The sequence below is a fragment of the Uranotaenia lowii genome, chromosome 3, assembly GCF_029784155.1.
Source record: "Uranotaenia lowii strain MFRU-FL chromosome 3, ASM2978415v1, whole genome shotgun sequence".
Taxonomy (NCBI): domain Eukaryota; kingdom Metazoa; phylum Arthropoda; class Insecta; order Diptera; family Culicidae; genus Uranotaenia; species Uranotaenia lowii.
The window spans coordinates 286,224,831-286,240,757 of record NC_073693.1 but is presented as its reverse complement, the minus strand read 5'-3'; the positions used below and the strand labels follow the sequence as shown (position 1 = coordinate 286,240,757).

Here is a 15,927-nt window from a genome sequence, read left to right as displayed (position 1 = left end):
TCAGATTTGCAAATTCTAACAATTTGCTTAATCTCAATCCTGCACCCAATAAACAAGGTTTGGAAGAAACTTTCAAAATCGTATTGAAATGATCAAAAGTTATTTTTCAAATTTGATAGTGGCCCTTATTCTGCGCCGCGCGTGACGTGACGCTTGTCACCTCACCTCGGAGTCACCGTGAGTTTTGTCACCTTATTCCCGGAGTCGATGTGGGTGAAGTGACAGAGGTGAGTGACTGAATGAACACAATGGTAGAATTTGTTCTGTATTGATTTGTTTTCGTTCGCGCTTCGAGTTTTCCAAACTGATTTTTAAAGCGGTTAGTGATAATTCCGGTTCGCAAAAGGCCACCAACGAGTCATAAGGTGACAGCAAGCAACTTAAGAGAAAAAACGGGCATTTTTGTGCGTCCTAAGTGGAGAAAGCTGAAACCGGAAACTCCAACAAGAAGGAACAAATAACAATCGACAGCTGCTGCTGCAACCAACAGGTGTCCAACAGGCGGATTCAAGTAAGTAAGGTGATTTTTCTTTTGTATACCGCTTGGCCAGAACCAAAGGACTGAAGCAACTGTCAAATCACATACAAACTGACCGTACCGACTTTTTGGAACCAGAACGTCAGTTCCCCTTTGATTTCAATGGCATTTTGGTACCAAAACGTCAGTGCGGTACTGAAATGTCAGTTCGGAAATTTCCTTCTCTTTCAGCCCCTTGGCCAGAACAGCTTCCGGAATTTGTGTCTGTTAGCACAACTGGCAACCTTGGTACGGGATCGGACAAACGTCAACGCGTTGGCGCCGAAAAGGAATTGTCATTGTTAGAAAATTGATCAAAACTGCGACACGTTTTTTCTTGACCTGGCAGTTAGTTAGTTTTTAGTGAATAGTTTTTAGAGAAAGCCGTATGTATTGATTACTATAGTTGTTCCGCTCATCCTTTAAAGTATTTTTTATAGTAGGTGGAAGCTATTTGGAAAGTTGCGCGTGATTTGAGTGCTCGCGGGTTTGTGAGTCGGAAGAGGTTGGGTTATAGAAATTCCTTACTGCGCAATTTGCCACTAAAATATTGTATTTCCTTTAATAGTTTGAGTGACCGTTCGGTTGTTCCGGTTAGGTGTACCGGGTTGAGCTCAATTAGAGCGGTAGGAAAGAAAAAGCGTAAGTACGCAAGTGTACTTTTCAATTACCCGAAGATAAATATGATTTTCGTCCATTAGCTTCAAATAGCCGGTGATATCCGACGGTTTAGGGTTGCCAGAGCTAGAGCTTAGGGTAAACGGCGAAACTTATTTGTAAGTTAATAAGAGATTGTTTACATTATCATCATTTAATAATAAATGTATTTACAGTCGAGTTCGTTCGCATACAACGTACTACGGAACAGTTTTTATTTCCCACAAATCTCGAAAATAAAGCTGCAACGAGCAACCTAAACCTGGAACCGATGATGGAAGGCCCTACCGGAGAGCTGTACAGCTGCGTGACATGTCGCCGCCCGGATTCAGCGCAGAGCATGGTCGCTTGTGACGAATGTTCGCAATGGCAACATTATGGATGCGCCGGTGTTACGGCTACCATAGCCGATCGCAGCTGGCTCTGCTGCAGATGCGTAGCTAGTCACAACGCAGTTAATTTGACTCAAACCGGCAACATAAACTCGCCCGAAGCACGCACAACATTCGCTTCAGCTCGCGCCGCTGAACGTAATGATAATACCACCGGTCCAATTAGTGGGAGACAGGACGATCGAAATTTCGGAAGACTTCAATCCTCGTCTAATTCGAATGCCGGATCAGTCGTCTCAGTCAATGCTATTGCTCATCTTCGTTTGAGGCACCTGAAAGAGCAAAAGGATTTGGAGGATCAAAAAGCGGAACGGGATCGCGAATTTCTTGCTAGAAAGCAGCAGCTAGAAGCAGAAATAGCTTTGGAAGAGCTCAATGAAGGATGTGATCGTAGCGTAGGAGGAAAAAGTCATCGAAGTATCGCCGGTTGGGTGGAACAACAATGCGGATTCGTGCATACTTCTACCCCAGTCCAGCAGAAACCCGAGACAGTGGCTCCAAGTGCGAACCCACATCCCGCCATCCAACAGCGAGAGGAGCGGCAAAGAATGCAAGCAATAATTCAATCAGGTCAACAGATTCAACCAAGCACTGCGCCAAAACAAGCAGAGATTCCAGTAAGAAATCCTCCCCCAGCTATAGCACCGGGCCCAAGGAGCAATTATCTTGATTCGAATCCACGTTTTCCGCCAGTGGCTCAGAATCCAGTTCCACCTGTACCAGTGAATCCGCTAACATTGCCACCGCCGAGCTCGTCGCAGTTCCCTGGATTTCCAGTGATGAATAACCCCTACGGGACGATGTATTTTCCAAATATTCCTGACATGCCGTCATCTGGTGCTGATTATCAGTTTGCGCACCCTCAGGGAGGAGTCTTTATCAACAACCCAGTCAGGCATCCGAACTTTGGTTTGAATGTACAGCCGTGTGCTTGGCAAGCATCCGAGCAGCACCCGCCTACAGTTCCACCAACAGTGTCAGCAGATTTGGGTAAAGGATTTCCTCATGCTACAGGTCGCATGATTACGCCACAGCAACTGGCGGCGCGTCAAGTTGTCTCTAGAGACCTCCCCAAGTTTTCCGGGGACCCACTCGAGTGGCCCATGTTCTTGAGTGCATTTGAATCGACAACGGCCATGTGTGGCATACAACCCGACGAGAACCTTGCTAGGCTACAGAAAAGTCTTGTTGGTAGCGCTCGCGAAAAGGTTCAGAATATTCTAACGCTGCCGGATGCAATCCCGGAAATTATCGACATCCTACGAGCCGAGTGTGGAAGGCCAGACCAAATTGTATACTGTCTGCTATCCAAGATCCGGAAAACCGCTCAGCCGTCTGTGACGAAATTGGAGACGCTTGTGACGTTCGGCAGAGAGGTACGCAACATGGTGACGTACATGCAGTCAGCGAAACTGAACACCCATTTGGACAATCCACTATTGCTGGCAGAGCTTGTTGCGAAGCTTCCACCCGACTTGCAGCTACAATGGGGTATGAAGTTAGCAGCTCTTCCGGAACCATCGCTTGGCGATTTCTGTGCGTTTGTGTCGGCTTATCGAACAGCGGCATGCAAGGTGAAATTGACGTCGGATGTTGGTCTGAATGAAAAAGCCACAAAAGGTGTTGTGAGAAAGGAGAAGCCAGTTTATTTGAACGCACATTCCGCCTCCGTGTCCTCAGCGCCTGGACCACCGGCTTCGAAAGTTACTCCGGTGCTAAAGCCGTGCCTGATGTGCAAAAGTACAACGCACAGAGTCCGAACTTGTAAGCAGTTCGAAACGTTGCCGCTCGAAGAGAAGCTGAGGTTCATCAGTGAAACGGATATGTGTAAGCGTTGTCTGGCGCCGCATGGAAGGTGGCCTTGCCGAAACAAGCAGCCTTGCGGGATCAATGGATGCCCTGAGCCCCACCATAAACTGCTACATCCAGGAAGTTGTTCGACTCTCAAGAGTCAAGGATCGGAATCTTCGGTATCGGTAACTGCCCATCATCAACACCAGCAAGGCACCACTTTCTTCAAAATACTTCCCGTGACTCTTCACGCGAACGGGAAGTCGGTGTCCACATTTGCTTTTCTGGATGACGGATCCGACCTGACGCTGGTCGAAGACGAACTTATCGACGAACTGGGCTTGGTGGGCGAAAGAATTCCGCTTTGCTTGCAGTGGACTAGTAACGTCACGAGAAGTGAAAGTAACTCTCGTAAGGTCGAGATAGGTATCTCGGGTGCTTCGAACAATCGCATCCATCAGCTGGCGAACGTAAGAACCGTTGAGAGCTTGGAATTACCGAAGCAGAGCCTGGATTATGAGAGTCTCTCGAACCAATTCCCCCATCTGAGTGGACTTCCCATCAGCAGCTACCGGACGGCCGTGCCACGAATTCTTATCGGTGTCGATAATGCCCAGCTCAACTTAGCTTTGAAGAAGAGGGAAAGATCCGGAGGAGAACCTGTTGCTGCTAAATTTCGCCTCGGATGGGCAATATTCGGTGGAAGACGAGCACCTGAGACGATAGGTAGTGCTTATGTTCACGTCTGCGAGTGCTCCAATAGCCGCGAGCTCCATGAAATGGTCCAGCAGTATTTTGAATTCGAAAACCTGGCGATATCCGGATTGAATCCGCCCGAATCCGATGAAGATCGACGGGCCAGAAGATTGCTCGAAGAGACGACAGTTCGTACACCATCCGGAAAGTTCCAAACTGGATTGCTTTGGAAAAGCGATGAGCCGGTTTTTCCGAACAACTTTAGCATGGCAGTACGTCGACACGGTTGTTTTGAAAGGCGCTTGCTGAAAGATCCCGAACTGAAAACTAATATTGACAAACAAATCAACGATTATCTACAGAAGGGGTACGTTCACAAAGCGACGTCAGACGAGCTCCGCAACAGTGACGACAGAAAGATTTGGTACCTGCCAATCAGCGCAGTGCGACATCCGCGCAAGCCAACGAAGGTGCGTGTAGTCTGGGATGCTGCGGCTACGTATGGAGGAACCTCTCTGAACTCCCAGCTTTTGAAAGGGCCGGATTTGGTGAAGCCCCTTCTATCTGTCCTCTGCCAATTCCGACAGAAACAGTATATCATCGCTGGGGACATAAGGCAGTTGTTCCAGTTGATTATTCGTCCGGCAGATAGAAACGCACAACGATTTTTGTATCAGGAGAATTCAGAAGCTGCGCTCAACGTGTACATGGACGTCGCAACGTTCGGGGCAACGTGCTCCCCGTGTTCAGCACAGTTTGCTAAGAATGGAAACGCCCAGGAAAATAAAGATCGTTATCCGGAAGCTGCTAAAGCAATTGTTGACAACACATATGTTGACGATTTCCTTGCGAGCTGTGCCATTGAAGAGGCAACGAAACTGGCTTTGGAAGTGAGTCTGGTCAACCGATCAGCTGGTTTTGAGATACCTAGTTGGCAGTCGCACTCCAAACACGTTCTGAAACGGGTTGGGGTGACTACTGGAGATAATTTTGTAGTTAACATGGAAAATTGCTCGCGGTGTGGTGGTCTACTCAACCGAATTGCTAACCTGTATCATTTTGCGCACCGCTTTAAGCGCTTCAAACGGGATCCTGTGGAATCTAGTGAGTCCTGTGGTGGTCTGAATCGTGATGATTATGTGTCGGCGGACACAGCCATTTGGCGAGCTGTGCAGCGACAGGTGTTTGCAGGAGAAATTAAGGCGCTTAGAAGCAGTTCTGAGCCTTCATCGAAGCAGTGGAAGCGTATCGGCAAGGGAAGTGTCCTAGCGAAGCTAACGCCGATGATCGATGAGTCCGGTGTTCTTCGGATGGCGAGCGGAATCGACCCTCAAGCGGCTCATTATTCGTTAGACGTGCGAAATCCTGTGATAGTACCAAAAGATCATAATGTCATCACTTCTTTGATCCTGCGATTTTACCATGCCAATATCGAGACGGTGCTGATCGAGTACAAGCTACGTTACTACATTCCCCGGATGAGAGCCAGTTCGGAGAAGGCGCACCATCAAAGGCTAGACGATGAAGGACTGCGAACATTGCTCTCGGAAGCAAAATTGATAGTCAACTCCCATTCGCTGACGTTCGTGCCGCTGGAGGATCCCAAGGAAAAAGTGCTGACTCCAAATCATTTCCTTTGGCTAAGTTCCGGTGAAGACAGCAAACCACCAAGGGTACCAATCGACGACGCTGCGCCTCTTCGACCAAACTGGAAGGTTATTCAACACTTAACGAACCAGTTTCGGAAGCGCTGGGTGCAAGCTTATCTACCTACTATAGCCTGCAGGACGAAATGGTTAGCGGAAATGCAGCCGCTGAAGGTCGGCGATCTAGTGGTCATCGTAGACGAGTCCGTGCGCAACGGATGGCTTCGAGGTAAAGTGGTGAAGACTTATCCAGGACGAGACGGACAAGTTCACAAGGTCGACGTGGATACCCGCGACGGATCTATTCTTCAAAGACCAGCGGTAAAGGTTGCTCTGTTGGACGTGCAGGAGGATAGTAAAGTCGATTGACTACGACGTTACGGGTTGGGGTGTTAGCACAACTGGCAACCTTGGTACGGGATCGGACAAACGTCAACGCGTTGGCGCCGAAAAGGAATTGTCATTGTTAGAAAATTGATCAAAACTGCGACACGTTTTTTCTTGACCTGGCAGTTAGTTAGTTTTTAGTGAATAGTTTTTAGAGAAAGCCGTATGTATTGATTACTATAGTTGTTCCGCTCATCCTTTAAAGTATTTTTTATAGTAGGTGGAAGCTATTTGGAAAGTTGCGCGTGATTTGAGTGCTCGCGGGTTTGTGAGTCGGAAGAGGTTGGGTTATAGAAATTCCTTACTGCGCAATTTGCCACTAAAATATTGTATTTCCTTTAATAGTTTGAGTGACCGTTCGGTTGTTCCGGTTAGGTGTACCGGGTTGAGCTCAATTAGAGCGGTAGGAAAGAAAAAGCGTAAGTACGCAAGTGTACTTTTCAATTACCCGAAGATAAATATGATTTTCGTCCATTAGCTTCAAATAGCCGGTGATATCCGACGGTTTAGGGTTGCCAGAGCTAGAGCTTAGGGTAAACGGCGAAACTTATTTGTAAGTTAATAAGAGATTGTTTACATTATCATCATTTAATAATAAATGTATTTACAGTCGAGTTCGTTCGCATACAACGTACTACGGAACAGTTTTTATTTCCCACAGTGTCATTACACAAATTACACGATATAAGCGATTAACGTGATTTTTTTTGTTTTCAGTTGGTGCTGCCGATCTAGGTGCTTTCCCTGAGGTTATCACCGTGACATGCCGGAAATCATAAGCCCACAGCCCAGTCGCCAATAGAGCATAGGGATTATGGAATGCCGAGCACTGGTATCGAAGTCAACAAGGCTGCAGCAGCACCAGAGGGCAGCATTGGTTGGCAGTTTGTAGTGGATGCGAAAATTTGATTAAGTTTCTACCTCGTCATTACCGGAAACCATACCGGCAATTCTCACTTTTTAACCATAATTTTTTTTTGTTGATTGTCAGATCCGATTGCCGTTTCAATTCAGCAATTCAAGTTAATTCTGAACCCACAATTCGGTTTTAAATTGAATTTATAACTGATTCTTTGCAACCTACCATTTCGATTGAATTTCTAACAACTCCGCTTTACAGTAATTTTCGTTATATTTCTTTTTTTTTCTTACTCGTCATCACCTAGAAGGTACCGCCAATTGTCACCTTAAATCGTAAAGGTATGAACCAAATAAAGATGTTACAAAAAAAACTTATCGGTAACAAACAGTTTGAAATTTAATTCAGCCAAATTGAGCAGAAATCCCTAAAAAACCCCTCAACTCCAACACGTTTATAAAAAGAAATTTTCGTCGTTTAAAAATTGATAGATAATTGAAAGCTTTAAAACATGCTGGATATATTTTTTGATTGATTTCTAACAACTAACAACTGCGGTTTACTGTAATTTTCGTAATTTTTCATTTCATTTCCATCTCGTCACCACCTGAAAAGGTACCGACAATTGTCACCTAAAATCGTCACCCGAATGCGACGATTCTCACCCACGGTGACTACGAGAATAGGATAAGAACTCACTAAGTTCATCCGAAGTGACAATCCTCACCTAAACCGACTGCTGGAATAGAGTGACTTGGGTGACTCTACTATCGTCACGTCACTCGAGGCGCAGAATAAGGGCCAGTGTATAACTTTTGTAATACTCAAAATAACTACTTCAAACCGTTGAGTTGTGTTATTCGAATTAAAATGTTATTATTTCATTGAATCAACAACCGTTACTTTAATTTAAAAAGTCATGCAATAAAGGGTAAAAAAACTTTTTTAGGAATATGTAAGCATAAATTTTATTTCTTCGAATAAACTTTTAATCCGTTGTGATTAATAGGTATACCATTTTTTCATGCATTCTGTTCAGCTCACTGGTACTTGGCAGTCGTACGAATTTTCGTGAAGGTAGTTCAGCTAGCCACCGTTGCATGTCGCTTCGAGTGCCGTGCCAATCCACTGCTATCGGCAAACTTGGCCGGACAAACCGAACACCTGTACGGCCGTTCGCCCGTGTGCACCCTCTGATGAATGATCAGCTTGGCCGCCGTGTAGAAAGCTTTCTCGCACTGATCACACCGGTGGGGCCGGTCGTTCCGGTGGGTGCGCTCATGCACTGCCCGCGAATAGTGGGTACGAAATGTCTTGGAACACCTAGAACACGAATACGATTTCTCCCCAGTATGGTAGCCGATGTGCGTTTTCAGATTTCCAGCTTCGGTAAAACCTTAAATGGTTGGAACAATATTGAGTGTTATGATTAGGATTTTGAAAATTTCCAAAGTTTGAACGTTTACCTTTCCCGCAATGTGGACAAAGATGTGGTTTGATGCCAGCATGTGTTTTCTCGTGAGTGTTGAGGTTTCCTCTGGAGTGGAAGCGCCGTTCACAGTACTGGCACTTGAACCGCTTAAACTGTGAATGTATACGGATGTGGCTCCGGAGACCGGGTTTATCTTTGAACTCGCCCGGACAGTTAAAACATTTGTAGGGTTTCGTTTCCAATGCATGACCATTTTCATGTTCAATTTTCTTTTTCGAATCCGAAAATTCTCGGAAGCAAAATTCGCACATTAAACTATGTACCGCGGGTAAAGTTGCAAGCATCCCCGGGGTCAGCAGTTCGTTTTCATCTGTAGAGTCTGTTTGACGACGAGGCTTCCTAGGCTGAGAATTTCTGCTGGATATTTTTACTTCCTCTTCATAAATGGTCGTTGGCTCAATTTTGATACGGTCTGCAACGCCTTCAGTGTCTAGGTCCAAATCAGTCTCATCGAACTCATTACAGGAATCCTCAATTTCGTCATTCTCTTGTGCCGTGTGATCTTCCATAATTTGGGACTCCTCAATCGTTACTTCATCTTCATGAATAATCTCTATTTCCTCCAACTCTTCTTCTTCCTCCTCCTCATGTTCTTCTACTTCCTCCTCAGAGAACAATCTGCTAACTTCATTCAGCTCGGCCAAATCTCCCGTTGAAGTCGTGGACACCTTGGGTGCATCTTCGGTTGCATCAGCGCTGTTCGATTCTCCGATTTTATCTTCCTGTTCAAAATTCTTGCTTGTATTCTTTGAACTCGTTGACGGTTTGCTTACCCTGAGAATGTTATTTTTGATGCACTTTTGTTTAAAAACGTGTGCCGATTTGAGATCATCGTAACAAGGAATGCATAGAAAGTCTGCTTCTTCGACCTGTAGTATAAGTTAGTTGAATGAAGCTAGTTTAACTTGTCCAAAAGTCGAATAACAAGATCAGGTCACAAACATCATAAACTATCTAGTTCTATATGTGCAAAACCGAGAGTTGAGTTTTATTTTTAATTTATTAAATTTAATTAAATAATTAATTAATTTAAAAATATAAATAACTTTCAACTGTTTTTTTTTTCTTTACGAGACATTGTTTGTGACCGACCACTCTTGACTCTTGAGAGCAACATGCATTTCTTACCTCGATTCCAGTGACGGAATTAAACATGTGATCCAGGCCATTGGGGTGCTGATAAATGGCCACCATGCCAGCCCCGCTGCTCCGGCATGCCACACACGAAGTGTTCATGTAGATATCTGCGGTTTTGGGACCGTTTTTCACCGAATAACTTTCACAAAATATTTGACCAATCGCCTTTCGTTTTGCTTGTTTACACAAATTGCACTCAAAATATTTAATCACGATTTGGTGTTCAAATTATTTCGGAAAAACACTACGCGGATGAAGGTTTAAATTGGTGCGTCTAGCACACAAATCTGAGATGAGCTAAAAGAATTAAAAATGTGATTTTGACCTGTGCATTGAAGAAACGTTTGCCAATTAATTATGCGATTCGATTAGAGACTACATTGCCATTCAACTAAATTGGTTTTCATTATGTTGGTACATCTCGTGGTACATCCTTAATATTAACAGATGTAAAGTTATATTGCAATCTGTCAGAGTTTATTCATTGAAAAATATAAGATATTGGTATGAGGATATCAAGAAAACTGTGTTTAAAATGAATGCCGAACTCGCTGACATTTAGAACCATCTCAATATAAGAAAGAGTGGATTTTGTATGCCCATAAGGGTGGCAGCCAAAATGGCCATTCCGAGATTACAAAACCCGACCGACATTTTCTTGATTGGCCTGAAAAAGCGACCTGCGCAAAATTTTAGCTCTCTGAGACTTAATTTAGAAGTGCCTCAAAGGGCTAAAAGTTCAGTTACGGAAATCAGGAAATTAGATTTTATTTGATGCCAAATGATTTTAAAATGTATAATAGATAACATTATTGATATCTGATGTTGTTAATGTTTTGGCAAGACGGTCCATAATGGTTTCAACCGTTCTCTATAGCAGGACAAGCAAATAAAAACAATGTTTTGGACCAAAATCGACTTTATAGAACCGGTCGTTTTTTGAAATCTCAGATATTATGGAATGTTTGAGATCTTACTTGTAAGTTATGAAAGTTAAAAACTTAAGTTTTCATTAGGGGGGTCGTAATTTTCCACTAGTGTGCTCTTTAAAAATTTTAAAAATACAAACAAGGAAAATGAAATTTAAATTTTACAAATAACGCCGAGTTTTAATAGAAATGAAACAAGTACCTTAAATGACGAAAATAATAGAAAAGACATAAATCTTCTACGATTATATGACCTCGAAATGACGAATAGGTAATTTTTGAAAGTCAGAAATCGAAACTTAGAGGTTTTCAATGATCCACAAATCTCAATGAACAATAAGTTTGGGTTCACTTAAACCTAGAAATTGACATTAATTATTCTAGCGTGTTCTACGAAGTTCCCTTTTTGACTTCAGCTGAAATTCATCGCAAAAAGGCCAAAAAGGGAAACCTTTTCCCTTTGGAAGTTCATTCCGGTTCATTCAAAATTTGTTGTTCAAGCGGCGTGGTCGTGATTTCCGAGTGCTAGAAAATTTTGGAGATTTTCTCAGGATTTTATCCTCGCTTAAAAGGTGTTGAATTCTGTCGGCGACGTCTTTCGTTTTTTAACTGCTTCCTACAATAAATTTTTGAAACAATGGTAAGTTTTTACATTTTTATATGAGATTTTTCTTGTTAAAAATTCTGTTATCAAATATGATGCAATTTTTTGCGAATCTGTTTCAATGCATGGTTTTAACCGCGGACTCCAGTTTAAATAACATTTGAAATAATCTTTTGTTGTTAGTTTTGCTAACATTAGCGTTTTTAATTCATGTATTAATATAACTGGTTAAACATGCTTACGTAACACCAGCCCGGTGTTCATGTTTCTAGAAAGATCTGACTTGACAACAATCTGGCTGGAAAATTTTTGAGGTTAGGGCAACACAGATTTGATATGATGAAAGGAGATACAAAATTTTGAATTGTTGGATTTTACATATTTATTTAAGGTATTGAATTATAGCATAGCATAGCATAGCATGGGGTGACTACACACATCTTGCATTGGCTGATACAAGAGGTACAACTGATAGTCATATTCAACACAAGATGCCAAAATAAGTATAAGTAAAAAAAAAAAAAAAAAAAAAAAAAAAAAAAAAAAAAAAAAAAAAAAAAAAAAAAAAAAAAAAAAAAAAAAAAAAATTATTTAAGGTATTGAATTATATCAATAAAAAATCGATGTACCGTTAATTTTCTAATCTATCTTTGACTTTATTAACTTTAACGCAGCCTGTCGGTTACAATTAACTATTGGTTCAGGTTAAGGACATCAATAAATTAAATTAAATCTTCATCATGGACCAGTTATAACTTATTTTGTGATTTTTTTTTACAATTTGGTTTAAACCTTGACCCTGTGAACAAGACCAAGAGCTCTATGTAGAGCTTTATAAACATAAATCAATCTCATAATCATGCATTATCAATGTTCCACCAGGCCACAAAGCGACTGATTCCCCTGCTGGACCGTGTCCTGGTTCAGCGTGCCGAAGCACTGACGAAAACGAAGGGTGGCATCGTCATCCCGGAGAAGGCCCAGTCCAAGGTGCTGGAGGGCACCATCATAGCCGTTGGTCCGGGAGCACGAAACGCTACCACCGGTCAGCATGTCCCGCTGGGAGTGAGCGCCGGCGATAAGGTGCTTCTGCCCGAGTACGGCGGAACCAAGGTAGACCTCGGCGACAGCAAAGAGTACCATCTGTTCCGCGAGTCGGACATTCTCGCCAAAGTACAATAGGATCAACAAGGGGTCACGGAACTACAGCGAAAGCAGATCCGTGTCCGGCACCCGTCGAAGAAGGGAGAATCGGTTGCGATTAATCTGTAATAGTTTACGGTTCCGAGTTAAGCAATCGAAACTCACTTCTTCCACACAATTACTTTTAGGCATATATATCAATCCCAAACACATAGTCTACAACTAACCGAGTTTAGGATTTAGGTTTCTTTTTTTTCGAAATAGCAGAATATCTCTTTTGTTGGACAAAAAGAGCGTATGCAAACAAAAATGCAAAGACAAGCAAATATTTGTTCCGAGTAAATGTGGTTTTTCGATTCGGTGGTAATAACTTCGTATTTGCATTTAATTAACTCATCCTCAACGATGTTAGAAACCGTTAGAAGCGAAAGTCAAATTCGATTATGTGGATCACCAAAGTTGGGTCAAACTTTGCTGCTCCTTACATGATCGAGTGTATATGCGATCGGTTGGTTTTTCTCTCAGTTTCGCGTATTATTGCTAGGGTACCGATTTTGAGGGTTCCATCTTTCCGATGACATACAGAGAATATTGAAGAGTTAGCCAGACATAATTGCTAAGGTATGCGTGCGTTATTTGTGCTTATATGGAAACCAGTGATAGCGATAAGGAGTACGATTCTATAGGTTTATTTTATGTTGAATAAAAAGCCAAGATTACCAAAAGCATAACGATGTTTGTTATAGAATGTCGATGATGACACCTCCATATTTTAGTATAGATTAGTTTCCACGCAAACGATTTTATAATCCAACTTTTGAACGTCAATTTAAAACATCAGCCTTTTGTTCTTTACCCTTCACGGTTTCATTTTTTTTTTATAAAGACGAAAACAAATTTTCTTTCTTGAAGATGGTCTCATCGACGTCCTATCCCAAAAATTGTCGGTACTTATTTGAATGTGTAATATTAAGTCGACAGCTCCAAAATGCAACATAAAATAAATAAAGATGAGAAAATTTCTTTGAAAAGGAAAAACGTTTATTGCTGAGTTTTGTTCCGTTTATTACGCTGCATTCGCGCTGCGATAAATCTCTGGAAGAAACGAATGTTTAAAAAAATGCAACTGAATGATGAAATGGTTACAAAAACTGCACAACTTTAATATTTAATTATCGAAACATAAATAACGACTGATCATTTTTCCTAAGCCAAATTTCATCAAGCATCGGCGAAATATGCAACATCAATATCCAGTAGTTTTGAGAGCGACAGATGTTTTACTTGATATTGCACTCCTTGAGAGTGCTGGAAACCCTATCGCCATTAAGGGTTAGCAGAGAAAATTCTTTCCAAAGTGCTTCGCCATCGCTGTTGGTTTTAAGTTCGGCTTGAATTTTGTCCCAAACCTGTTAAAAAGATTATCGAATTTAAGTTTAAGCTGTTTGCAAAAACCTAAGATTTACAACGTACCTTCTTTTTAGGATTCAACTGGGCAACCTCGGCCTTGGTGTTGTCGAAACCTTCCACGATGATTCTCTCTCCAATTTTTGTTCCTTCGGGGACCGCCAGTGGCTCGTATTTGTCCTGATTGAAAGCACAAAGTACCAGACCCTCACTTTCGACTCCGCGCATTTTGGACGATTTCATATTGGTGACCGTCACCACAGATTTTCCCTTGAGGTTGTCCAGCGAAAAGTAAGCCATCAGATTGCTTACAATGGATTTTTTCTGCTCATTTCCAATATCAACGGTTAGAACACACAGAGTGTCGGCATCAGGATGTTTGACGGCCTCCACGATTTGACCAACGGTAAGCTCCACCTTATCTGGGGTATTATCACCGGTAGCTTGAGCAGCTCCACCTTTTTTGTTCCCTGCACCTGCCGTAGGATAAGCACGTTCAGTAAGTTGCTTATGGAAGTCATCATCGAAAGCTTTTCTAATCGGCTCCAGCAACCTGTTGATGTAGATTTCTACTGCAGCCTTCAAATCACCAGGGTGCAATTCCTGAGATGCGAAGTAAGTTTCCAAGTCTTCATACTTTTCAAACAGTTTGTCACCTCCAAACTCAGCTTTCCGCTTGATTTCGAAACCCTCGCCGCTTTTAAACATTGGGTAGATGACATGCTTGACGAATTTCAGCAAACCATTATCCTCGATGTTTCCTGGTTCACAGAAAGCTTTCTTGATTTTCGACTTCACCTTAGCTGCACTGTCCAGCAGATCGATTTTAGAATCCTCCTCACTGGAAGACATTTTGCCACCGGCTAATCCGGGAATCATAGGGTTCATCAAATGAATCCTCTTGGCGTAGCCCAATGCAGGTAAATACTTTTCCGCAAAAGTAAAAATCTTTCGTTGATCTACTCCTCCAAATTGGGCATCCACCTTCAAGTATTCTTCGTCCAAAGCTTGCAACCCAGGATACAAAATACCGGACAGCAAAGGATGTTCCACTTGCTTAACCACCTCTGCACCAGCCTTCTTGGCATCATGCTGAGTTACCACCGAAGATAGTTTATAAACATCCAGGGTATACTCCTTCGAAAGCTGATAGTCTGTCCCCCTGACAAACTTTAACTTTTCCAAAGGAACGCCCAGCGAAGTGAGCATCGCCTTTATTACCGCTTCGTAATACTTGGTACGTTCCTGCAGCAGCGTCCACGGTGCCTTCATGTTGTCCAAATAGGCATGCAGATCGGCAAACAGGATCGTCACCTCGCAACCAGCTTTCAGGAAATCGGCCACCTTGGACATCGGCACGAAGTAGGCAATATGCGGTTTACCCGTCGTTGCCGTGCCCCAGTAAATCTTCAAGTCTCGCTCCTTCAATATGGTTCGCATATTGTCCTGGCCCAGAATCTCCTGCAGATTCCGGCCGATGAGTTGTTCCTTTTCCTCCCATGTTAGAGCAGTCATGTTTGATCACTATTGATGAGTGGACCATTAATAAATTTGTAATAAAGTTGAATTGAAAAACAAACACTTACCTGGGTGAAGGGACAGGAGCTTAGAAACAAGATTTAAACCGGTCCTGAAATTTATCACTAAAATTGTGAAACAGGACGATGCAGATGCTGCTGATCGGCCACGCAGTAATACGGACACAGCGAGGCATGCGAGATAATTTTGGAAATTTGACTGTCAAAGTCACATGTTTTGGTTGGGGGGTGCTCCGATGGTGTGAAAAGGCTTAACCACAGATATAACGGATAGGACTTTAAATTAAATTTTCCGATAAACTTAAAATAAAATTTTCAACACTTGAGTAAATTATGATTTTTTTAATAGAAAGAATAAGAATAGTTGCAAAAAATTGAAAGTTCAATGCTAACTAATCACATGTTTTATCACACAACGTTATTCTTTTGAACTAAAGTACCCACAGAAACCAACAATGTATGTTTTATGTTCATATTGATTTGTTTCAACAGCTTCTAATATACCAAACTTTCATCGAACCGGTTGTTAGGTTAAAAGTGAAAATATTCCTCGGGTTCTGTAACAATTGAAGAACATTCAGTAAAATGTGCCGAACACTTGGTGATTTATATGATCAATCGATAAAGGTAAATATTGCAATATTTCGCTAATAATACTTGATCGGTAAAAACCGAAACGGAAAAAAATATTAAAAGATAGAATTTACTGAGGTAGTAAGGTAAACGCTCGTG

The 15,927-nt window shown here is 42.3% G+C and overlaps 4 protein-coding genes across 9 annotated transcripts; 2 read left to right on the top strand and 2 right to left on the bottom strand.

Annotated features, from left to right (window-relative positions):
- Positions 1–758: 758 nt before the first annotated feature.
- On the top strand, positions 759–7,428 carry LOC129756914 (uncharacterized). Of its 6 annotated transcripts, none has more exons than XR_008739570.1 (5): positions 759–1,293; positions 1,351–6,249; positions 6,304–6,368; positions 6,432–6,505; positions 6,565–7,428. XR_008739570.1 is itself a non-coding variant. In XM_055753970.1 (5 exons), the coding sequence occupies exon 5, from the start codon at positions 1,446–1,448 to the stop codon at positions 6,066–6,068; it is 4,623 nt and encodes a 1,540-aa protein (XP_055609945.1). In that variant the 5' UTR covers positions 759–903; positions 958–1,022; positions 1,086–1,159; positions 1,219–1,293; positions 1,351–1,445; the 3' UTR covers positions 6,069–7,428. The 6 variants fall into 6 exon arrangements, 2 of the variants coding, with proteins under 2 accessions (XP_055609945.1, XP_055609944.1); XM_055753970.1 differs by having other exon boundaries at positions 759–903; positions 958–1,022; positions 1,086–1,159; positions 1,219–1,293; positions 1,351–7,428; XR_008739567.1 differs by having other exon boundaries at positions 6,432–7,428.
- A 478-nt stretch (positions 7,429–7,906) lies between these two features.
- LOC129755385 (zinc finger protein 1 homolog) lies at positions 7,907–9,773 on the bottom strand. The gene is made up of 3 exons (XM_055751835.1): positions 9,566–9,773; positions 8,412–9,306; positions 7,907–8,341 (listed from the first exon to the last, which is right to left on the bottom strand). The coding sequence occupies exons 1-3, from the start codon at positions 9,671–9,673 to the stop codon at positions 8,028–8,030; spliced, it is 1,317 nt and encodes a 438-aa protein (XP_055607810.1). The 5' UTR covers positions 9,674–9,773; the 3' UTR covers positions 7,907–8,027.
- Positions 9,774–10,978: 1,205 nt separating this feature from the next.
- LOC129756566 (10 kDa heat shock protein, mitochondrial-like) lies at positions 10,979–12,981 on the top strand. Its single transcript, XM_055753473.1, has 2 exons — positions 10,979–11,143; positions 11,990–12,981. The coding sequence occupies exons 1-2, from the start codon at positions 11,141–11,143 to the stop codon at positions 12,287–12,289; spliced, it is 303 nt and encodes a 100-aa protein (XP_055609448.1). The 5' UTR covers positions 10,979–11,140; the 3' UTR covers positions 12,290–12,981.
- A 309-nt stretch (positions 12,982–13,290) lies between these two features.
- Positions 13,291–15,392, bottom strand: LOC129756565 (tyrosine--tRNA ligase, cytoplasmic). The gene is made up of 3 exons (XM_055753472.1): positions 15,244–15,392; positions 13,724–15,181; positions 13,291–13,659 (listed from the first exon to the last, which is right to left on the bottom strand). The coding sequence occupies exons 2-3, from the start codon at positions 15,170–15,172 to the stop codon at positions 13,531–13,533; spliced, it is 1,578 nt and encodes a 525-aa protein (XP_055609447.1). The 5' UTR covers positions 15,173–15,181; positions 15,244–15,392; the 3' UTR covers positions 13,291–13,530.
- Positions 15,393–15,927: the final 535 nt, after the last annotated feature.

Coding starts and splice junctions, on each gene's coding strand:
- LOC129756565 (XM_055753472.1), bottom strand. CDS start 15,172: ATGACTGCTCTAACATGGGAGGAAAAGGAACAACTCATCGGCCGGAAT. Junction 13,660..13,723: donor AGTTGAATCCTAAAAAGAAG/GTACGTTGTAAA, acceptor TCTTTTTAACAG/GTTTGGGACAAAATTCAAGC.
- LOC129755385 (XM_055751835.1), bottom strand. CDS start 9,673: ATGAACACTTCGTGTGTGGCATGCCGGAGCAGCGGGGCTGGCATGGTG. Junction 9,307..9,565: donor ATTCCGTCACTGGAATCGAG/GTAAGAAATGCA, acceptor CTTATACTACAG/GTCGAAGAAGCAGACTTTCT. Junction 8,342..8,411: donor TTGTCCACATTGCGGGAAAG/GTAAACGTTCAA, acceptor CAACCATTTAAG/GTTTTACCGAAGCTGGAAAT.
- LOC129756914 (XM_055753970.1), top strand. CDS start 1,446: ATGATGGAAGGCCCTACCGGAGAGCTGTACAGCTGCGTGACATGTCGC.